The sequence below is a fragment of the Prionailurus bengalensis genome, chromosome B4, assembly GCF_016509475.1.
Source record: "Prionailurus bengalensis isolate Pbe53 chromosome B4, Fcat_Pben_1.1_paternal_pri, whole genome shotgun sequence".
NCBI lineage: Eukaryota > Metazoa > Chordata > Mammalia > Carnivora > Felidae > Prionailurus > Prionailurus bengalensis.
In genome coordinates this window covers 62,449,682-62,474,721 of record NC_057358.1, presented here as the reverse complement: position 1 = coordinate 62,474,721, position 25,040 = coordinate 62,449,682, and the positions used below count along the sequence as shown (strand labels likewise).

Genomic DNA, 25,040 nt, shown 5'->3' with positions numbered 1-25,040 from the left:
TTGTATGAGGATTAAGGTTTTTATTTTATTTTTTTTAATTTTTTTTTTCAACGTTTATTTATTTTTGGGACAGAGAGAGACAGAGCATGAACGGGGGAGGGGCAGAGAGAGAGGGAGACACAGAATCGGAAGCAGGCTCCAGGCTCTGAGCCATCAGCCCAGAGCCTGATGCGGGGCTCGAACTCACGGACCACGAGATCGTGACCTGGCTGAAGTTGGACGCCTAACCGACTGCGCCACCCAGGCGCCCCGAGGATTAAGGTTTTTAAAAATATTTTGAAAACCGTACATTGGTACAGTTTATGTTAACAGTAGTTTGGAAGCCATTTAGAATCTGACTTCTTACACTTGATCATTGGGCATGTCAGAGCACAAGGTAAATAGATAAAGAATTGGAGGATCATCATTATCACGATACACTGGTAATGAGGCTCTTAATTTTTCATATTTCCATTTTAACCCAAACATTCAGATTGTATTAGCTGTCAAGAATTCTGTGTGACTGATCAATAACTTTTTCAACTCGTAGTTAATTGAGATTGTGTGGATCAGTTGAATGGCATGAGATTGAATTAAATGTTTCTACCTTAGGCCTGAGAAGAAAAGTGTAAGAATTTAAAGAATGGAGGAGATACTGTAGTTTGATTGCACAGCTTTCTCTGGACAAGCAGATTCCTCCAGGCACAATTGTCCAAGCCAAATAACCTAGTAATCATGACTGACTACTACCTTCCTATTATTCCTCACCTCTAAGCCATCACACAGTCCTGTCCCTTCGATCTTAATGTTGCTAGAATTTCTTTACTTACATCCATCCCTGCTGCTGCCATTTTCATTAAAGTCCTCATGGACTCTCTCCTGTATTACTGAAATCCTCGTAACTTGTCTCTCTTCCTACAATTTGCTCTCCTTGGATCCATTTTCCACACTATTTCCAGATGGTATTTCTCACTGGCTTGCTATTTTAAAGGTCAGTGGTTTCCTGTACCTCTAGAATAAGCAGTAGGAATTTGGCCATAGCTATTCTCATCAGGCTTATCTCTTGGTACCCCACCACCTTCCTCCCTAACCTTAGCCATTAACTATCCTAATCTGCTTCAGTTCCTTAAATGCAGCCCTGCCTTTTACCTCAGAGTCTTTTTACATGGTGCTTTTCCAGTCCTATAATGCCCTTTCCTTCATTCTTTAGCCACTGTTGATTCTAGATCTTGCCAGAACCTTCTTACCTCCAAATCTTGGCCACATATTTTTTGTGTCTTATTACACTTTACTTTATGGACTATTTACTAATTTTTATTTCCCACTTAAATATATGTTTCTCAAGGGCAGAGACCGTATCATATTCCTTTGGATCTCCAGCATATTAGCCAGTGCTAAGCCCAGGGCAGAGCCACAATAACTGTTAATTGTATAATAGATGAAGACATGATTAAATCTACTCTCATATGTCTGTTGCATCTATAAACATGATACCTACATTTACCTTTCTGCCTCTAATGGCCACTTCAAACCACCACCTCTGGATTTATCCTTGCCTTGCTTTTTGGCATTAAGACATTTTCAGCTGGATATGCCTTTGTACACTCCAATATGGAAAACGTAGTCATTTTATCATAAGGCATCGTAGAATAACTCTGCTCCGTCATGAGAATGACCCATAGAATGTAATGACATATTTAAAAATGCATGTGATTATGGAACCCCAATATCATGTTGACTCTTCTTTGAGATTTAAAGAAAATTGGCTCAAGTCTTTTCCCACCTGCTGGGTGTGCATTATTACCCTCTCCTGATTTTTAATTCTTCCCAAGAACCTTATCTTTTCATGGGCATTTCCCATTTCCTTTTCCTTTTCCTGCTAAACTTCCCACCTCACCCATGTTTTACTGCCTGTGGCCATTCTCATTTCCTTTTCTTGTGCCAACCAAGATAGAGATCATAGACCTTTCACCTTAATATCCCCTGAAGTATTACTTATGTAAGGCATTTGCATATAAGAGATTTTACTGAAATGTGGGGAAAGTGAGCAGAACTATATTGTAAAGCCATACACAAATAATTTATAGTAGACATCATTGTATGACAGAATCCTTCAGCTACTCCTCCCCTGGGGAGTTCTCATTGACTTTTTTCATCAGGTCTCTGGTCTCAGTTATATATTATTTATTATTAGTCCTACCTCTTGCCTACTATTCCCTATTCTTTTCTTCCTCCCTGCAAATTTCTAATAATTTCTTATACAACCCTAGACTGCATAGGCCATCTCAGGCTAAATCGTCTCTGAAACCATATATACTGATGTAATAGTAAGCTCCAAAATGGAAATGGCTTGACGTTGAGAAGGTTTAGTTTTCGATCATAGGGAGATGGCCTGTGGATTCTGCCACTCCCTAGGGAAGCTCTCTTCCTAGCGCAGCTCCTGGGTTTTACGCTGCTTGCATTTTAGAGTCCCACCATCTGGAATGACTATGGCAGTGTAGGCAGAAGAAGAGAAAGTCGGAGGGTCCCATACATCTTATGTCGAAACTTTCAACTACATAACAGTAGAGACTGTTGTAACAAACTCCCATGTTTGTTCCCATCACCCAGTTTCAGCCTTTATCAGCTCTGTTCAGCCTTGTTTCATCAAACCCCCCACACTTACAACCCCTCTCCATTTTCCCCAACCATCACCAAACAGTTCTGAGACCAGTCCCACATATAATGTCAATTCAGTTATCATGATTTCAGTGTGTAGTGCCTCTAAAACATAAATATTTTAGTCCATTCAGGCTGCTCTAACAAAATCCCATAGATTGGGTGGCTTTAAAACAACAGAAACGTATTTCTCTTCGTCCCAGAGGCTGGAAGTCCAAGATCAGGGCACTAGCATGATCATATTCTGGTGAGGACCTTCTTCCTGGTTCCTAGTCCCCTCCTGTTCACTGTGTTTGCTCATGGTGGAAGAGGTGAAGGAGCTCTGTGGCATGTCTTTTATGAGAGCACTAATCTTAGCTCTTTTTTTTTTAATGGTTATTTATTTATTTTGAGAGAGAAAGAGTGCACACAAGCAGGGGTGGGGGGGCATAGAGGGAAAGAGAGAGAGAGAGAGAGAGAGAGAGAGAGAGAGTCCCAAGCAGGCTCTTCCCCGTCAGTGTAGAGTCTGACACGCGGCTCTGTCTCACAAACCGTGAGATCATGACCTGAGCCACAATCAAGAGTCAGACACTTAATTGAGCCACCCAGGCACCCCAGGGCACTAATTTTATTTCTAGGGACTCTACCCTTTTGATCTAATCAGCTCCCAAAGGCCCCACATCCTAATACCATGACATTAGGGATTAGGTTTCAACATATTACTTTGGGATGGGGGTGGGGGTTCACCCAAACATTCATACCCTAGCAATAGAATGTCTTTAAAAATATAACCACTAGGGGTACCTGGGCGGCTCAGTCAGTTAAGGGCCCGACTTCAGCTCAGGTCATGATCTCACACTCCATGAGTTCAAGCCCCGCGTCAAGCTCTGTGCTGACAGCTCAGAGCCTGGAGCCTGCTTTGGAATCTGTGTCTCCCTCTCTCTCTCTGCCCCTCTCCTACTCACGCTCTGTCTCTCTCTGTCTCTCAAAAATGAATAACTGTTAAAAAAAATTTTTAAATATAACTACCATATCTTAATGATATCCTAAAAATATTGTCATTAATTCCTTAGTATCATCAGGCATTCATTTAGCCACACACCTTATCAATATCATTTAAGCTTCAAGAGATTCATGGCACCTGTGCCCCAGGTACTGGGAAATAGAGTCTCCTCAGTACTCAGGGGAAGGAGAATTAAACAGACTTAATGAGTACATAGCTTTGTGTCTGATATAACCTATGATGGTATTTTCTTAAAAAAAAAAAAGAAAAGAAAAAAAATCAAAAACATGTTAATAACATGTTCTTTAACCCCCCCCCCCACTATAATCATGCATCCATAACGATTCTCCAGCATGTTTCCTGAACCACTACAACAGAACATCTCAGAGTCTTGGGGCCCTCACAGCCCCCCATCCATTTCCTGTTTGCCTGTGATATCTGTTTCCCAGTCTAAGCCCAACCCATTCATGAAGGCTCAGGTAAGTGCTAGCTGTTGCAGGAAGGTTTCCCTGATAGAAAACTCATATGACTGCCCACCTCCCGCAGCCTGTACACTTAGTTATGTCTACCAGAGTGTGAACTGCTTCAGTAAGATTGCTCCTTTCTTGACATTTAGGACCTGGTGTGTTGACTTAGAAGGGAGAGGGAGCCTGGAGCCTGGCAGCTTGGCAATGGGAGCATTTGTCAGAGGAATAGGTCTAGGGTAGGTGGCTGGGGTGACCTCGGGGCTGGTGTCTTCAAGAAGAGAGGTGACCACTTCACAGAAGTAGGTGTCAGGAAGTTGGATAGGAGAGTGTTCTAAAAGCAGACTTGGGGTACGGAATAGTTTTGCTCATAGCTCTGTGAGCAATGGCTGCCTTGGTGACTCTTAATGCTATTTCATTATCTTACTAGGCTTCAGCTCGGAGCCTGGCACAAAATCATTCTTGAGTGTATTGTTGAGTGGATGAATGGTGGTCCTGGTTATAGCACCCGGTGAAAGGAGTGAGCCTCGTTGAGGTGCCTTCTGAGGAGATTGTTGCACACCTGGTAGTTCCCTTCAGGAACACGAGAAGTGTGGTTGTAATTATCAGTTGCAGCCTCCCCCCAACTCATTGCCTTGTTCAATTTTCTGTTTTCAAAAATATCTGTAAGGGTTTGTTTACTTGTAACTTCGTAAAAGCAACAAAATGTTTCCTTGAGAATGATGGGATTTATGCTGTGGGATACCTGGTCAATTTGCGTGATTACACATAACACAACAATACAAATACAGCGTGGTGGCTCTGTCATTAATTTTCATCTCCTTCACTGTGAGGTGGTGAAGCCCTTAGCCAGGAGTGTCTAAGGGAACTCACTCTGTGGGACCCTCTGTCCCCCTCCTGTTTGTCAGCTTGGCTCTCCTACTTAACCTCCTGTGCTTTCACAGTTCTTGCACTTTGAACGTCTAGAAAGCTTGGCTATAGCTGTGACTTTTTAAACCACTTTATGGTTTAGGAAATTTTGCCTTCTTAGGTCCAAATCCCTCCATCCCTCCCATCCCACATGGAATTTCAGTGGGAACAAGGGCCAGAAGGTGAAAGAGAGGGAGTAGAAACAAAAACATGTTCTAAAAGAGAGGGACAAGAAATAAAAATAAAAATAAAAATAAATATCAGGTTAGTGATTTGGGAAATTTGAGGTTGGAAAATTTTGTGATTGGATTTGAGAGTGGAAAGTGGCTAGAGCCAAGGATTGAGTTACGGGTTTGTAGCAAGAATCCTGAAAGAAAAGTTGAGTATGGGAGAGGTGAAGGATGGGGCTGAGGGCTAGTGTGATGTCTAGATCTGCACTGGCCACTATAGGAGCCACGAGTCACATGAGGGTACTGAGCACTTCACATGTGGCTAATCTGAATTGAAATGTGCTGTGATTAAATAAAAGTCTACGTAGGATTTTGGAGATGAAATCCTGTAAGAAAAAAAGAAAGTACAATATAATTTCTATATTGATTATATGTTGAAATGATACTTTGAGTATAGTCATTGAACAAAATATATTACTAAAATTAATCATGCTTGATTTTACTCTGCGTAAATTTTACTCTCATAGAAAATTCGAAATGATGCATGCTTCTTTGTATTTCCATTGGGCAGCCCTGGCCTAGAACCAGCACTGTGTCTCTTCCGGAAGTCTCTTCCTCACAGGAGGACAAAGGATGGGCGGGGTGGCGAAGAGTAAACAGCATGTGGAGCCCACACCACACACTCCACAGCCTTCCTCTGCCTCTGGTTTGGGTGGTTTCTTTCAATCTGCCAGCTAAGCTGATTCTGAATGGTGGGAGGATTTGTACTGTACTCCACCTTTGAGTATGAAGGTTCACTTAGAATTTGAGTCCCATCTGAACAAAATGTCCTTTAGAACCCAAGACCGTGGACACTTATGATGCTTCTTGTAAATTACCACCGAAAATTGTGCCCTGACTGCAGCCATCCGGGGCCTTTATGATTGTACTCCAGCCGGATTACCAAACCTGCATGTGTCTCCACAGCACCTGAGAATCACACTGAAGTATCAATTCTGGGGTTGATTCTGCTTCAAATGCCCAAAGATTCAGCTTCAGTGGTTTCAGTGCACTTGCATTTGAGAAACGATGGACGAGGTTTTCGTGCAATTTGTTCCAGCACAGAATTGTCTTTTGGCCCAGGATTTACTCATCTGTTTACGGAAGTCTCTTTAGAAATGTGATACTTCGACATTCAATCTTGTAGATCTTGGATTAAAAATAAGAACAAAAGCCTGAGATAAGTATGGCTTCTGCATAGGGCTGGAGCCTGTGGAAGAAATAATGTAATGATCTGCTATTAAGGCCCCTCTTGGTGGCTCCTGCCTAGTAATTGGTTTTCCATCCACAGACTGGAAGGGGACAGGAGGTAAAGCCATGTAGACTTGATGGAGGAAGTATTGCCTTTATAATATTGTAAATGGTTGTCTTTCAAATCCAGGAAATAGATAAAATGGGATTTTCAGTGAAAGAATATAAAGGCCCCCTATCAGCATCATGTATTTTCATGAGGTGTGGTCCTGGATAAGCAAATAGAATGTATCTACTTAAGTGGGTAGATCTGTTTCTGCTGTTCAGAAACATAGACAAAGGCTTGTATTACTTTGTAGGAAAACATCAAGATACAAAATAAGATGAAGGTAGAACTCAGCATCTTCTTTCTAAAGAAGCTTCTTTTTTTCTCTTTCCATTTTTTTCAGTTGGTAGTTTTAAATAGGCACAAACAAAACCTTAGGTTTTGATTGTTACAGTCTTAGGGCACTATGCCATCCTAATCTTTATAGCTCTCTCTAATGTAAGGGCTATTTCATAATAAACTCTGAACAAATTGAATTAAAATTTAAATTATCATTTTAAAATGCATTGTGTGTTCCAGGTGAGCTATGCAAAATGAGATGCTCTGTTCTTGCTTTAGCAATTACCAGGGCCTTGTTTTTAGAAGGTCTTTTTTTAAATGAAACTCTGTGTGTGTGTGTGTGTGTGTGTGTGTGTGTGTGTGTGTGTGTGTTTTAAAATGAAACTGAGGGGGCGCCTGGGTGGCGCAGTCAGTTAAGCGTCCGACTTCAGCCAGGTCACGATCTCGCGGTCCGGGAGTTCGAGCCCCGCGTCGGGCTCTGGGCTGATGGCTCAGAGCCTGGAGACTGTTTCCGATTCTGTGTCTCCCTCTCTCTCTGCCCCCCCCCTGTTCATGCTCTATCTCTCTCTGTCCCAAAAATAAATAAACGTTGAAAAAAAATTTTTTTTAAATAAATAAATAAAATGAAACTGAAGTCATTCTGATATTTAAATCAGTGATTACCAAACTAGGGTGAATATCAGAATTACGCGGAGAAGTATTTACAAGCAAAGACTTCTAATTCATGTCACAGAAATTCTGAAAGAATTAAGTGGGTAAGAGAGTCTTGATCTGACCAGCAGCCTAAGTGGTTCTGGAGGCAGGTGTGTCACCCTCTTTGAAACCCTCAGGTGTAAACTATGTCCTCTGTGGTTGAAGACCTCTCTGCAAGGAGACTCTTGTCTCCATTATGGATTTTGTATTACGTTCATAGAAAGTAGCTTGTAGGAGGTTGCCTGGGGGGCTCAGTCAGTTGAGCCTCTGACTTCAGCTCATGTCACGATCTCGCGATCTGTGTGTTCGAGCCCGGATGGGGCTCTGTGCTGACAGCTCGGAGTCTGGAGACTGCTTCGGATTCTGTATTTCCCTCTCTCTCTCTGTCCCTCCCCTGCTTGTGCTCTGTCTCTCTCTCGCGCGTACTCTCTCTCTCTCTCAATGATAAGTAAACATTAAAAAAAAGAAAGTAACTTTTTGGGATGAAAGAGGTTATCAAGGCTTTGAGAGTAGTTTTCCCAAGTGAAATGGCTCTATGTAATAGTAGTTGACCTAATTTATCTTGGACTCTGGAATGAAGGAGAGAAATACAAGGAAGAAGAAAGGGTGGCAGCCAGAAGGGGCAGCTTATGGAGGTAGCCCACGTTACCTCTAGGTTGTTGGAAATTGTTGGTCTGGATCACTTATTGATACTTCACTATAAGGGGCTCTTGGGTGGCTCAGTTGGTTAAGCTTCTGACTTCAGCTCAGGTCATGATTTCATGGCTCATGGGTTTGAGCCCCACATCAGGCCCTGTGCTGACAGCTTGGAGCCTGCTTCAGATTCTATGTCTCCTTCTGTTTCCCTCCCTCCCCGACTGAGCGAGCGACTGCTCTCTCTCTCTCTCTCTCTCTCTCTCTCTCTCATAAGTAAATAAATAAAAATCTAAAGACAAACCAAAAAACTATACAAGTCTTTGGGCATCTGACTCTTGATCTCGGCTTGGGTCGTGATCTCATGGTTCATGAGTTCGAGCCCTTTGTCAGAGCCTGCTTCGAATTCTTTCTCCTCCCTTTGGCCCTACCCCACTCATGCTCTCTCTCTTTCAAAATAAATAAATAAACAGTTAAAAAAAAATAAATCTACATAGTGTTTCCATTATAATCTTAAATCCCTGAGAAGCTGATAAAAATTAAAGAAACAGTTCTCTTCTTTTTTCCTAACATTAGAACATAAAGACAAAAATTGCTTTTCATAATGAATAAAATGCCAAGCCTCAGCTTTTTATGTAAGGATTCTATTTCTTGCTGTGTGGTGCTCTGACAAACATTTATATCAGTGCAGTCATCTGTTTACTGTGCTGTAGCTGGGATCACACACTGGTTTTAAGTTTTTGTCAGCCCCGCTTTTACCAAAAGTTAGAGTTTTGGTTGTTTGTTTGTTTGTTTGTTTGTGTTATATAAAAACTGAAGTTCCTCCGGGCTTCACTGTTCAAGAAATAAGTCAGGGTCTCAGGCAGGCTCTTCTCCATGAAATACCAATATTTGATCCATTATATCTCCTTTCTGTTCTCCCTGTTAATAAAGATGTGCTAATGGAAGACTGTATGATGCAGGGGGGTGGGGGCAGGGGGTTCCATGTGAAGTCCCCAAACAGTGTCTTGTATATAGGCTCTGCTGTGGGGTTGCTGCAGGACACTGAACAAGTCACAGCCTCCGTTAGGCTGTTTCCCAACTGCAAAAAACGAGGGTAATACCCACTTCATAGAGATTGTGTTGGGATCAGCTAATCCTTATATGCAAATACTTTGAGAACTAGAAAACGCTGTACATGTTTAAGGGAGTTTTAATGCTATTGGATGTGGTTCATTAGTATACCAACAGAATTCTTGTATGGAAATCTGGAAATCTATGCCTGCTGCATAGTAAGCAGTTAGTACATGTTTGCTCAGTGGAAGGCAAACCTGTGCTCGATGAGAGAAAGCATGTTGGTTTGAAATAAAGGTGTTTGTTAAATGCTTTACAGAAAGAAACAGACCTTAGGTAAGAAATGAACCAAGTATTTATTTTGCAGAAGGTGTTATTTACTTCTTTTAAATGGGTGTACAGGTTAGAAGTTGTTGCTGACAGTCTTACATGTTGAAATTCATTTTTTCTGTCCTGATGCAGCTGTCTCTGCTAATAAGATAACTGTATTAATGGCACATTAAAAAGGTCAGAGAGACTTAATGACATTTCAGATTCACTTTATCGTTTATCCATGGTAACATGAGTTCTCACTTAAACTATATTCGTTGCGGTTGAATGTAAAATAAGAAAATGTAAGGCTGGCATCGCTTTTTAATGATGCTTCTGTGGCATAAGAGAGGAGGTGTGTTTAGTCATACATTCCTCACTATTTGATGGTATGCCATGAGCTATGCACTGAGGGGGTAGGGAGACACAAAAGCAGAATCTCCAGTTCGGACCCTTTAGCTACATACCTGGACAACTAGAAACCCAGCAGGTATCTTTGTAGGACCATAGAAAACTGTGTGGTTGCCTCAGGCCAAAACCAAAAGTATAAAACGGGAATATTTTCAGATTTTTAGGTGTTATTTTAATATCAGGTTAATTTTTTAAAACCCACAGAATCCATACATTTGAAGAGCTAGGTGCAGGAGAAATAGCTACCCGCAAGACACAGCCCGGTCCCCCAGGAGCTTCTGCTTGGCTGAGAAGACAGGCACGTGAACAGGCAGTTACCGGGCAGTATGGGGAGTATGTGGGATGGCAGTGTGAGCAGTATGTGGGAGCACAGAGAGGGACGCACCTGGCCTAGCAGTGGGCTGTGACAGGGCAGGTTTGTCGGAGGACGTGACATCCTCACTGGGACCGGAAGGGTCAGTGGGGGCTGGAGTTCAGCGACTTGTAAGAGTTGGTCCCAGAAGGTGAGGGGAGTTGACAGGCACTGCTCTCAGGACCTGGACACCAGAGAGAGTGAAGACTGTAGTGATAAGTGTGTGAGGACAGGAGAAAAGGAGAAGGGGCTGCCCTTTTGACCATGCTCCAGCCTCAGTTCCGAACGGGTGCAAGAAGCCCCCCTGTGACAGAGGGAAGCAGGGCAGCCGTGAGGAAGGCCTGTGGCCCAAAGGGAGCGTAGGGTGCTGCCCTGCTTTCCCGTATGCACCTGGTTTGGGTTTGTGAGAAGCCTGGTTATACTCTTACTTTCCTGTCTTTAGATTCTTATGCGAATTTAAAAAATAACCCTACCGTAAATTGAGGTGCTTTGATTAGACCATTGGTTCTTTTAATACAGGAGAACTTTAAAAATAAAACACAAGAAGGTATGAGTCATTTGGAGCTCTTTTCTGATTCACCATTCAGAAATAGGCTTGCTGTTTCTCTTCCCAGGTGCTGAAGCAACAAGTATTGAGTGGTACTGCTGCTGGGCCTTGGTCCCAGAATGCCTGGAAGGTCCTGGCACCTTCTACTCTGCTGTTACGGAGGAGCAAGGGGATGAGGGGACAAACCACCATCTACACAGTCCATGTAGCTGGGATTGGCTTGTGGCTTTCTGCCCCAGCCCTGTGTCACAGGGGCCAGGTCCTGCTTCCAGTCATCCTGCCCTTGTCTGTAGATGATTTCCTTTTCTTCAGTGTCGTCTGATTTTGTTCTGTATTTTGGTCTGTGTTACGGCCTTGATCCCTGTTGTTGCACTGATTCTGGTCGCTGAATAGATTTCCTTTGAATGGATACATGACAGTGTATGTATATGTCCATTTTATTGTAGATGGATATCTGGTTATCTCTGGTTTGGGGCTATTAAGAAGAGTTGCGAGCAATGTAATAAATGTCTTTTGGTCAACATCTGTCTGCAGTGCTATTGGGTATGAACTCTGGAGTAGACTTGGTTGATCATCCGTGCATTTATTATTAGGCTTTCATGAAACTCCCTGCAGTTCTCCAAAGTGGCTTCATCAATTTACAGTAGTTTTTCAAAGTTCCCGTTTCTGCACATCCTCCCCCAACGCTGATGTGATATTTTTCATTTTAGACATTTTAGCTGGAATCATTTTATAATTTTTTATATTACACATTTTTAATTCTACTTTAGTGTGACCCATATTCTTTAAAAAAAAGTTTTTTGAATGTGTGTTTATCTTGAGAGAGAGAGAGAGAGAGAGAGAGAGAAAGAGAGAGATCGTGCACAAGTGAGGGAGGGGCAGAGAGAGAGGGAGACACAGAATCCCAAGCAGGCTCTAGGCTCTGAGTTGTCAGCACAGAGCCTGATACGGGGCTTGAAGCCATGAAACATGAGATCATTATCTGAGCTGAAGTCTGACACTTACCTGACTGAGCCACCCAGGAGTCCCAATGTGATCCATATTCTTAACTCTCTGCAGAAAGTGTCATGTTCATTTACAACTTGAAGCCATTTGGTGGCCCTGCCTGGACTCTCTGTCTCCCATCTTTCCACTTATTTAAATTCTCCATAGATTCTAGGATGTCATTTAAAAAAAATTTTAATGTTTATTTATTTTTGAGAGAGAGACAGAGACAGAGCATTAGTGGGTGAGGGGCAAAGAGCGAGGGAGACACAGAATCCAAAGCAGGTTCCAGGCTCTGAGCTGTCAGCACAGAGCCTGACGCGGGGCTCGAACCCACGAACTGCAAGATCATGACCTAAGCTGAAGTCGGATGCTTAACCTACTGAGCCACCCAGACCCCCTTAGGATGTCATTAATCCTTTGTTTTTCATTAATCTCTCATTTCTTAGAACTCCATTGAAATTGTACCTTTATATTTCACAGTTACTCAGCCATGTAACGCGTGTTTGCATTCTTACTACCAATGCTGAATGTCCTCCTTTGGAGGGCAGGGGACTAGATCTTATTACCCTTTGGCACCTAGAAAAGTGCACAGAGTAATTAGTCAACATTTATTAAATTCCAGTGAGGATGTCCTGTCTATGGAGAAGGGTGGTACAGGAAGGGGCTTTCTTTGGCTAGTTCTGGAGAAGGTAATAGGAGGAGATCCTAATGATAATAATAAGCCGGTTATGCCTGAAAAAGGCCTGTTGTTACTGCTGGGGCACAGCAAGACCGTGGAGACCCTTTTGAAGCATCAGGGGTAATTCAAGAGTTGAAAATAGGGGGCAGTGTAGGGCCAGGTAAGACAGATCACCAAAACCTAGGGGCTAGAGGCACAGTCTGGGCAATGAGGGGTATCACTGTGGTGGTAGAGGTGGTTTATACTGTGGCTGGTCTATCGACAGTGTTAGCCGGTGTCCTTCCCAGGAAGACTCTGTGTATACAGTAGACACAATGTCCTGTACTTATGAAACAATAGAAGGGCTTTTTTGGTGAATGAGAAAGGAAGATCCTTGGAGCAGTAACATTTTATATAAAACAAGCAAGGGCTGTATATTTGTGCTTGCGATGCATGATTTTTTCATCTGTACCTATCGTAGACATCTTCCTAGGATAAGGAATTATGTTAGGCTCGTGTTATTTCTTAGCCAAAAAGGTTTTTTCAAAGGCAAAGAACAGATTCCAGGTATGTTTCTGCCCTTACAACACTCTCATTTTTTTCTTGGTGAAAATGAAGATTTACATTTTCAGGGCCACCCAGTTTCCTTTGGTGCCATTTGATACATGCCAGCTCCCCCAAAGCCTTTTCTTCCCTTTCACATATGTTTCCTGGCTTGGCGATGCAACTACATGACTAAATTGTTCAAGCTGAATCCCTGTGTATTCCATCCATTTTGTTGGCAAGATATTCTAGCGGCTTTCCTCCTGTTAGCAGCATTCGTGGTAGAAAATTGGTGAATAATTCATTTTGGTTTTGCTCCTGCTTTAAAAAAAGAACCCAGCAGGGCAGAGATATTCAACAGATTATTTCATTTTTAAAATTTTAGCAGAAATAAACAAGATGATTAGTTTAAAATGTAATTCATAGTCAGTGAGTTAAAACACTTGAGTTGCTGATTACAGCTAGTTCAACTAGCCCCCTAAAATGTAATTAGCTTTTGGCATGATTTCAAATGGCTTCTTTACACTTAAATTTGCAAAAAATTTTCTGACGCTGTTTCAGTATTTCAAATAGTTTTCAAAGAGTTTACTAGCAACATTGATCTGAATTCATATGCACTAGGTGACGTCTCTTGAGTTTCTGGAGACAATACATATGTATTAAAACGGGTAAGTTAACAGTGTTGACCTTCCTAGTGTTATAGGAGGGTAAGTTGCTTTTAGGTTTGTGGTTTACTTTACTTTTTAAACGTATTTGGGTTGTAGCCTGTGTAAAAATATTTTTTTAAAAAATCCAAGTTACAATACTGAGATTATAACTGAAAAAATATTATTTATTATTTATTTTCTGTTAATATGGCATTGCAAGTCTAGAAAATATAAGAAACTGAAGACAACTTGCAGGGTAAGGCCAAAATGTGAACTTCACAATTTAAATACAAATTTCCACATTAGCACTTACAGGTATTCCTTCAAGCTGCCGTTAGACATAAGAAAGTATTCTTGTTGCAATTCTGTTGCCTTTTGCCAGGAGTTAAAAAATAGTTGTTATTATGCATAATATCAAATATGTACAAAAGTAGAGCAGAGGGCATAAAGAACCTCTGCACACCCATTAACCAGTTTCAACAATCATAACTCATGGCCAATCTTGCTTTGTTCATACCCCCACCCTCTTCTGTGCCCTTGCCCCCAGTCCTTCGTTTTGAAGCAAATCCCAGACATCATCTCATTTCCTATGGATATATTTTAGTATGGGTTTCTGAAAGGTAAGGATCCTTAAATTATATAACCACAATACCATTATCACACTTTAAAAATTAACAGTGATTCTCTAGTATCATATTTCCAATCAATGCTTCAAGTTTTCCTGCTCATAAGTGGGTATTTTTAGTAATGGTTCATTTGAGATAGCATCTAAACAATGTCTGCACTTTGTCTGATACATCTCTTATATCTCGTTTAACTTTTTTTTTTAAATGTTTATTTTTGAAAGAGAGACAAAACATGAACAGAGGAGGGGCAGAGAGAGAGAGAGAGAGAGAGAGAGAATGAGAGTGAGAGACATAGAATCCAAAGCAGGCTCTAGGCTCTGAACTGTCAGCACAGAGCCCAATGTGGGGCTCGAACTCATGAACCATGAGATGTGTGAACTGAGCCGAAGTTAGATGCTTAACTAAGCCACCCAGAATCCCTCTTACGTCTCATTTAACTTACAGATGCCCTCTTCTTTCTTCCCTCCTTCCCCCCACCCCTGCCCCTACTACAATATATTTGTTGAAGAACCTGACATCATTTGTTTTGTGGAATGCCAACTTTCTGGATTTGTCACAGTGCATCCCTGTGGCATTACGTAACGTGTTCTGGTGTTCTTTGTATTTGATGTAAACTGGTAATAAAGGGCTTGCTCAAGTTTAATTTTCCTTCTTTTCTTTCTTTCTCTCTTTCTTTCTTTCTTATTTTTTTTTTTTTAGACAAGACTACTTCATAGGTAGTGACATATGTATTCATCAGGAGGACATCTGGATGTTAATCTCCCTCTCTATGATGTTAAAATTGGTTAGTCAGCTTTAGGCACCTCATTTATCCTGATCCATCCATTATAAAGTATCCTATCAGCTCGTCACCTAATAATTTTAGCAGCCATTTATAATCATTGCTGGTAATTATTATATCAAGAAGGAGAGATACCATTTTTGAAAGTAATTTTTAAGACCTGGAGAGTAACTGAATGACAAAATGTTGTGATTTTCCTAAGTTTGATGGTTCTGCCTTCTCTTTTAAAGCCAAGTCACAGAGAATCTTTCCAAAGTAAGAAGTAGATTGCATCAGCTTAGAAGCTCTGTGAAAAAACAAAGCCCAAAGTGACCCAATCATCCTCCTGTGGAGTTAGTATTCTCTCAGGAGACAGTTTCTCAGCCCCAAGCCTAAAAGGGATAAGGCAGTATTTTTGTTTTTATTTTGGTCAAATAACAAAGCTTGGACTTCATCAAGCTTTCAGTGTATACTGCACGATTTGTACGTTAACATTTTATTAAAAATACCAACAGAGAGGAAGGGGTTGGAAAACACCATTGAAATATCCCCACTCTTTCAACCCAGTTCTCTGTTGGGGTTGGAGTGTTGGGGCAATGAGTAAAGCCTCATCCCTGAGCCTCACCTGGCTATCATTGATGACTTTTTTACTGCCAACTTTGGAGGGAAAGGAGGAAAGGGAAGAGGATGAGTTGGCAGGGTCTGAGAAGGCTGTTCCCAACCAGTAGCTACTTGCTGAGAGGAATTCAAGATGAAGTAATCCTCTACTTTGGAAGCTAACTTAGAAGTTATTTGAGCTAATCTCTTTGCTAATCTAAGAATCTCTCCAAGAGTTCAACAACTGACAGAAGACTAACCTTCACATTTTATACCGTTTCAGTGCTCATCTCATTCTGCTTCTTTAATTTTGTATATCTTGTTTTCACTACTGGATTATATATTTTGTGAAGACAAGAAATATATCTAATTATTCTATTTAACCCTATTTAATATAGGGTGTCAAGCAGAAACACAGCGGTTAAAGCAGTGAAAATAGATTTTATTCAGTAACTGCTGACAGCAGGGGAGAGAGCTGAGTGCCATTCTCGGTTGTGCAGAGGTGATTGGGCATTTTAGAGAGAAAGTGAGAGAGCAGGGCAAGCTGGGACTCAGAAGAGGCCAAGAAGTGGAAAATTACAAAGGAATGGTCATCTAAGTGCATTTAGCCTGGCTGTGTCTGCTGGCTGGCAGTTATCCTCTTGCAGACACAGGGAGGCAGGCCCTCTCCTTCCTGATGATTGCATTTTAAAGGAATGGCTCTCAGGTCCTTGAGAAAGACTTGTGAGTTGTAGGAGATACGTATTCACAATTGTGAACCCTTTGGAGAAAATGATCTGAGACAGAGAGGTCAGAGGCCTTTTGTCAGGTATCGGCTAGAGCCAATAGTAAATTCTCCCGGTGGCATTGAGCTTTCTCAGGCCACGGTTCTAATGGGGGGCAGGGGTCCTCCTCGGGATGAGCCTCACGTCGCCACGCTGGAGTTTGGTGTCTCCTGGTGCACAGGTTTGCGTGAAGTTTGTGGTTTGCTGAAAGTTCTGCAGTTCTCAAGGGTCTAGACCACCACTTAATGAGTTTGTGGTGACTGAACACATGTAAATACATTCAGGTTTTGTTTTTTTTAATAAATTCACATTTATTTTATTTATTTTTTTTAACGTTTATTCATTTTTGAGACAGAGAGAGACAGAGCATGAACGGGGGAGGGTCAGAGAGAGGGAGACACAGAATCCGAAACAGGCTCCAGGCTCTGAGCTGTCAGCACAGAGCCCGACGCGGGGCTCGAACTCACCGACCACGAGATTGTGACCTGAGCCGAAGTCGGCCACTCAACCGACTGAGCCACCCAGGCGCCCCAATAAATTCAGATTTAAATCAATTCCATTCCCTTTACCCTGAAAAGGAATGGGGTCAGTTGGAATGCTTTTCACCTTCTCTTAGTGCCTAGACACAGCCAGGAGACCGGAGCACCACCTGCGTTTGTTATTTTCCTGCCTTCCCTGGGTCTAACTGGCCGTTCTCCTTAGCAGGGATGATGGCTGTACTTCCCTTTTCTTGAAGCATAGCACCTTCACTTATGAATAAGAGACTTCATCTCCCTACCATAGAAATTCTGATTTTTTAAAAGAAATAATTCAGTATGGATCAATCTGTTATAAAGATGATGACATATTTTACTACCTACTGCAGTTTTCTGAGCACTTTAAAAAAGGACAGTTTAAATGTCTCTTACCCAGGGAATCATACATAGCAGGACAGCATTTCTGTCGTAAACTTTCATCGGACTTCTCCTTTTTGGCGTTTATCTAAGGTTGTAATGTATTTATGTATATATGATTATTTTTAAATATATGTCATGGAAACTGTCTTTACTTGTTCACTTTTTAAAGACCAGCACCTACCACAGTGCCTAGCACTAGTAAATCTATTTAAAAATGATCTACTTAATGACTAAATGAACGGCCTTCCACCTTACATTGTCTTTTCCTGTAAGACCCTGTTGACAGTATACAAATGCTGTTTAATTAAACCTTGGTAAATGAATGTTTGTGAAATCTCATGGACCCTGAGTCGTGTTTCAATGATTCTTCTTCTCTTTGTAGGTTCCTTACCTACTCCTACCTCTTGGCCTTCAACGTGTGGCTTCTGCTTGCACCTGTTACCCTGTGCTATGACTGGCAGGTGGGCAGTATTCCCCTGGTAGAGACCATATGGGACACACGGAACTTGGCCACCATCCTTCTGGCAGTTGTGATGACCTTACTGAGCCTTCATTGTTTAGCAGCCTTCAAGGTAATTTTCTTAAGATCCAGATGAACTCTCAGCATTTGAAGACAGACACTCTAAACTTACTTAGTATTGCCTCTCCCCACAGGGGTCTGGGTCTAAACTGAATCTACTCTTTTGTCTAAAAACCTGAAAAAATTAAATTTTTCTAGGTAAGTAATATATGTCTTAAAGACCTTCGTAGACTTAACAGATCATGGCCACCTTAATTATATGATATCTTTTACTGTTCTACCAAGCCTGTAGAAATTGGATCTGAAATTTAATATTTGCAAACAAGAAACTTTTTTCCTGCTATAGTTGGCTAATTTTTGAAGTAACTTGTTTGATTTAATGTAATGATAAATGAGATAATGATAATATATTCATAAGTGCTTAAAATATGGTTAAGATGCTACTCCCACTGATGACTGCCTGACTGCCTGAGTTGGTTGGGTGATTCTCACTTCAAAAAAAAATGATATAAAGCTGGAAAAAAAATCACCAAATGCAACCATTTCAAAAATGACCAAAGACAGGAAAGAACTTGAAAATGTTTACTTATGAAAAACTGCTACTGCATCGGATGAGATGCTTCTTGCCCAAGGGTCTTCCCATCCCCACCCCACTCCGTTCCACACACACCCCCACCAGCTGGTGTGAAAGAAACCAGAAATTTACTGGTTAGAGGTGGCTGATTTGGTTTGGGAGCATAGCATAGCAGCAGAAAGCTTAAGGGGGAACTTTTGGAAACAAGAGAGCTATAGAAGGGCTGAGGTAATATACTCTGCATGCATTCGTGGCTGGCTGCTAAACAACGTGGGCCTCCCCAGGGAGCACAAGCAAAATTGAAAGGCTGGGGAGACTTATTTATTTGCTGCAAATTTGAATGAATTTTTTAACCCATACACAGGGTGGTCAGCAGAGAGGGGAAGCTTCATTGGCCTGAGTTGTCACTGTATAACCTCTATTGAAATCACTGGCTGATCAAAAAGCTGTGTAGGCACAAGAGAGATTCCCCCAGAGATTCGGGCAAAAGAAAAAATAAAAAACTGAGCAAAAATTTCAGCTCTCTGCAGAGGAAGTAGATTTTTCATTTGGAGTCTAGGCAAATTCATTATATATTAAAACAGTAAAACCAGCAGATTTCAGTCGAACAGAATGGAATATAGAGTCACTACAATGTATGACACACAATGCCTAGTTGTTGTTTTTTTTATCAGATTCTGGACATGTAAAGGAGCAGGAGAGTGTGACTCAAACTCGGGGTGGGGGTGCTGGGAATAGTAAGTAGAAAACAGAATAGAATTGAGAATCCAAAGGTAAGCTCACATTTACATGCTCTTGATTTTTGACAAAGTGACCAAGATAATTCAATGGGGAAAGGGTAGTCTTTTAAATAATAAGTACTGAAATAATGGAATATCAATAAGGAAAAAGAATGTGACATTAACCCTTCCCTCATACTGTATACCTATAAATGAATTCTAAGTGGCTCGTGGTCTTAAACAAAAGAGTTAAATAATACCAAAAATTCTAAAAGGAAATAGGAGAAAAATCTTTGCAGACTGGGGTTAAGCAAAGATTTCTTAGGACACGTAAAGTACAGACTATAAAAGAAAAAGATGACAAATTGAACATCATTAGAATTAAAAATTTTGCTCATCAAAAGATAATGTTAAGTCACTCAAAAGGCAAGTCACATTGGGAGAAAGTGTTTGCAAAACATATCTACGAAGGACTTGGATCTGGGATATTTAAAGAGCTCTTAAAATTTAGAAATAAGACAAATAACTCATTAAAAATAGGCAAAAGATTCAGAATCTTCACAGAAAAAGGTATGCAAAGGTTAATAAACATACAGAAAGATGCTTAGCATTATTGGTCATTAGGGAAATGCTAATTAAAGCCACAAAAAGATACCACTGCATATCCACTAGAATGACTGCAATTAAAAAGATTTATGAGACTAAGTGTTGGCCAGAATGTGGGTCAACTGGAACCGTCATTCTGATGAGGAAAATGTTGGCAGTTTCTTAAAAAGTTAAATATGAAGCTAAGCAATTCTCCTCAAAGAAAGATAGAAAGAGGTCCATATGAGTCTTGTAAGTAAGTATTCATAATAGCTGAAAAATGGAAACAATCCAGTGGATCTCAAAATGTAAATGGGTAAACTTAATATAGTAAGTTATTCAGAAATGTAAAGGAACAAATAATTTACTTATACATAAAAAAACATACGTGAACCTCAAACATATCTTAGTAAATAAAAGAAGCCAGACAGGAGTGCCTGGCTGGCTCAGTCTGTGGAGCATGTGACTCTAGATCTTGGGGTTGTGAGTTTGAGCCCCACATCAGGTGCAGAGTTTACTTAAAAATAAAATAGTAAAAAAAGAGAAGTCAGACCTATAAAACTACTACTGTAAGATTCCGTTCATACAAAATGTCTGTCATTGTAATTCTACCTTTTCTAGAATTGCCTAGAAATGCCTAGAGAAGGCAGAATTATGACAAAATATGTGAGAATGGGAACTGAAAAGATGTGCAGAGGGGGATATGGCTGTAAAAAGACTTAAGGGGACTTTTTAGGGTACTGATTGCTTTTTAAAAATTTGATTGTGGTGGTAGTTGCTAAACGACCTATGTTCACCAAAACTCACCAAAATAAATATACATGCAAAATGGGTGAATTCTGTTGTATGTGGACTATATGTCAATAAAGCTATGTTTTTTAAAAAGATTAAAATGTTACAAACATCAAAAGCAGGAATGAATACAGGACTATTGAATATAAAACATAAACACATGATCCTGAAAATTTGATGAAAAATATGTTTGAATATTAAAACTTTTTTTATATTAAGGAGAAATTCACACAACACACAGTTAACCATTTTGAAGTGTATTATTTAGTGGTACTTAATGTATTCATCATGTTGTGTAACTATCAGTTCTCCCTAATTTCTTTTTTTAAAATAAGTTTATTTATTTATTTTGAGAGAGACAGTGCGAGTGGGGGAGGGGCAGAAAGAGAGGGAGAGAGAGAGAATCCCAAACAGCCTCCACGCTGCCAGTGCAGAGCCCAACCCAGGGCTTGAACTCAAGAAACCTCGACCTCGGCTCATGACCTGAGCCAAAACCAAGAGTCAGACTCTCAACCAACTAAGCTACCCAGGTGCCTCCTGCTCTCTCTAATTTCAAAACGTTTTCATTACTTCACTAAAAGCACCAATCACTCCTAACTCTCCCCTTCTTATCCCATGGTGAACTCTGATCTGCTTTCTGTCACAATGGATTGGCCCATTCTGGATATATCGTATAAAAAGAATTATACAATATGTGACCTTCACTTTGCATAGTATTTTGAAGTTCATCCAAGTTGCGGCATATACCAATACTTAGTTCCTTTTAATTGCTGAATAATATTCCATTGGCTATATATACACCACAAATTGTTTATCCATTCATCTGTTGATGGACATTTAGGTTGTTTTCACCTTTTGGCTATTATGAGCATTGCTATATTACAACATTTGTGTACAGGTTTCTGTGTGGACATTATGTCTTCATTTCTCTTAGATATGTACCTAAGAATGAAATTGCTAGGTCATATGGTAATTATGTACTTAACTTTTTGAGGAACTATTTTTCGTAGTGGCTGCACCATTTAATTTCCTACCTGGATTAATGGAACAAATGGTTCCTACATATCCATGCTTGTTATTTTCCATTACTTTGTTTAAATTTTTTTTTTCAACGTTTTTATTTATTTTTGGGACAGAGAGAGACAGAGCATGAACGGGGGAGGGGCAGAGAGAGAGGGAGACACAGAATCGGAAACAGGCTCCAGGCTCTGAGCCAGCAGCCCAGAGCCCGACGTGGGGCTCGAACTCACGGACCGCGAGATCGTGACCTGGCTGAAGTCGGACGCTTAACCGACTGCGCCACCCAGGCGCCCCCATTACTTTGTTTAAAGGCATCCTAGTGGGTAAGAAGAGATACATCTTTATGGTTTTTATTTGAATTTCTTTAATGGCCAATGATGAACATCTTTTCATGTGCTTTTCATTGGCCATCTGTGTATCTTTGGAGATATATCTATGCAAGTCCTTTGCTTGTTTTTCACTTGGGTTGTCTTTTTGTTGTTGAGTTGTAAGAGTTCTTTATATATTTAGGATATTAAATCTCCAACAGCTAAATGATCTGCAAATATTTTCTCCCATTCTCTAGATTGTCTTTTCACAGTCTCAGTAGTGTCCTTTAATGTACACAAGTTTTTAAGGAAGTCCAATTTCTTTTCTTTTTTTTCCTTCTCCCTCTCCATCTCCCTCTCCCTCTCTCTCTCTCTCTCCCCTTCTTCCTCTCCCTCCCCCTTCTTCTTCTCCTTCTTCTCCTCCTCCTCCTCCTCCTTCTCCTCCTTCCCGTCCTTCTCTTCCTTCTCTTCCTTCTCCTTGTTACTGATTGCTTTTGTTGTCAAAAGAATCTGTTGCCAAAGCTGAGGTCATGAAGATTTATGACTCTATTTAATATAAGAATTTTATAGTTTTAGCTCTTACATTTGGGTCCTTGATCCCTTTTGAGTTAATTTTTTTATATGTAGTGGGATGGGAATTGAGCTTCATTTTTTTTGCTGGTAGCTATCCACTTATCTCTGCAAGAAACTCTTTTCCCCCCAAACACCTTACCTAAAGTAATCCACTTCCTAATCATTTTGTAAATCAAGTTGATAAAGCAAATATGGTATGAATAGCTATCCTAAAGAAACTCTAGCATGCCAATTAGTTACATAAACTTGAGCTCAAATTTCACCTTCTTGGTAAGGCCTACCATATGTACTCTATTTAAAATGCAATCATATACCCTCCACTCTTCTCTCTTTTAACTTTTTTCTTCACTATACTTCCAATTTCTAAAATGCTGTATAACTTTGTTATTTTATGTAACGTCTCTTTCCAACTCGAACGTAAGCCCCATGAGGACAGAGATTTTTTTTTCTCTTTTGTTCACTGCCACATTTCTAGCATCAAGAGCTTGCCACATCCAATATTTATCACCTAAATTTTCTTGTTTTTGCTCAGTATATATCATCTAAATGAATAAAACTATAAAGAGTTAGCAACTCTGTTCAATTATATTTTGGAATGCAGAACTTTTTTTTAAAGGCTATAAAAGGACCACACACAATATGAGTATGAACTGTTTGGGGTCATGATGAGGTTTGTTTTATTAGAATCTGGCCTTAGCTCATAGTTTGACATGCCTGCCATATTGTTATTGATGTACAGGAGAAAATGTAGTAGAGCACTGGCTTGGTGTGTCAGTAAGGGTTTTCTCCCAACTGATTAAAGGTAGTATTGAGTATTCATAGGCTGTCATCTTGGTCAGGTGTATTAAATATGAACCTCCATGATGACAGTGGACCCCACACAGAGGCGAGCCTTGGCCCTCTCGAGAGTGTCTTTGATAACAAAATGAATGAATGGAAACTTCTTTGGGAGGCTATTAATCCTTTTCTTTCATGGAATTTGTTCCAAAATCCCTTTAATGCATCAGGAAAAAAAATTAGCAAAGCATTCCAGCTGTGGAAATAGTAAGACTTAGCTCTTTGATGGTGGCTTTCATCTTGAAAGTTCTTTGCAAACATTAACTGAAGCTTCTAGCAATTCTTGGAGGCCACTACACTTTGTACATTTTCTTCTTTCATAGTTCATACACAGAGGTTTAGCATCTAGCTCATATTTGTGCTCTGTTATTGATCTGCTTACACACTAGAAAGTCTTAAAAGTCAAATTCTTACGCTAGTTAGTAAATAACCTCTTAAAATGGGGATAATGCTAGTTTTTCGATGTGGTGATCAGTTACTAAGGACATGATCTTCAGAGCTCTGACTCCAAGACAATAAACAGTAGGATTAAGCTTTTATGAAAATAGAAGTCCTGTTTTATGGATGTTTTCCTGTGCTAAAAGAAAACAATGGATAAAATGTTTGTAATAATGGCACCAAAAGAAACACGGCTTTTTCCATCCAGAGTATTCCCAAGTGGTATGTGTATTGCATCTCTACGTGGCAGGGGTTGAAATTATTTTCAGTGTCCTTAAATTTTGAGGTAGTGAGGCCATATAATATATTACTGGTGTGTGTGGCAGAGGTGGGGAAAACATTGGATAAAGAGGCCTAGACATTGAGTCCAGGACATCGTGGACATTTTTTTGTTTGTTTGTTTAATTTTTACCTCTAATTCTCAATTGTACAACAGACACCCTGGCTTGTATTCAGGGAGAATATTTTCTTTTTTTTTTTTTTTAACGTTTATTTATTTTTGAGACAGAGAGAGACAAAGCATGAACGGGGGAGGGTCAGAGAGAGGGAGACACAGAATCTGAAACAGGCTCCAGGCTCTGAGCGGTCAGCACAGAGCCCGATGCGGGGCTTGAACCCACAAACTGTGAGATCGTGACCTGAGCTGAAGTCAGACGCTTAGCCGACTGAGCCATCCAGGTGCCCCAGGGAGAATATTTTCTATTTAGCTTCACAACTTTAATTCTCTTAATGTTGATTGAGTGACTGTTAGTTAGTAGGATTAGAGCAGTAACAGAACAAAGATCTTGTCTACATAGAGATTATATTTAAATACTTAAAATATGCCACTCTTTGCTAGGTGTTGATAAGCATTCTGAACGAGGTCAGGGCTGGCGTCGCAGATAAAGTAACATTTGAACAGAGACATGAAGAAAGTAAAGGAGTGAGCCATGTGGCTATTTAGGGAAAAGCATTTCAAATAGAGGGAGAGCAAGTGCCAAGGTCCTGTGGCAGGAAAAGTCCTGGAGTGTTCACAGAACAGCCAATTAAGCTGACATGGGTGGCAAAGAGTGAGCCAAACGTAGAGCCAAATGAAATGATGCCAAAGAGGGGATGGAGTGTGTGTGTGTGTGTGTGTGTGTGTGTGTGTGTGTGTGTGTACAGGGGATTCAGCCTCTATCTTTTAAGTCTCTGACTACTTTCTCCTCTCCTGCTGTGCTTCTTCTACTTGGCCTGTGGCTATGTTGACAGTCAGGTGGGTTTTGTCTGGTTTTCTTCTTCTGTCATCCTACTTTGTTGTTAACCATTGTTCTGGAGGAGGGGGGCGTAATCTACCCTGTTACGGTTATATTGACACTTATTTGATGATTTTAATCATTGATTTTACAAAGCTAAAAATTAACACTTGTAATGAATAAAACAGCAGGTGTGTTACTTCCCAA

General features: G+C 40.5%; 1 protein-coding gene across 4 annotated transcripts in view; it reads left to right on the top strand.

The window, feature by feature from the left end:
• TMTC1 (transmembrane O-mannosyltransferase targeting cadherins 1) overlaps window positions 1-25,040 on the top strand; it is a 284,126-nt gene that overhangs the window by 137,243 nt on the left and 121,843 nt on the right. For all 4 annotated transcript variants that reach the window (XM_043562234.1, XM_043562232.1, XM_043562230.1 and 1 more), the window contains one exon: window positions 17,636-17,825. In XM_043562234.1, coding sequence (XP_043418169.1) covers window positions 17,636-17,825 — 190 coding nt within the window. The remainder of the gene's footprint in view (window positions 1-17,635; window positions 17,826-25,040) is intronic.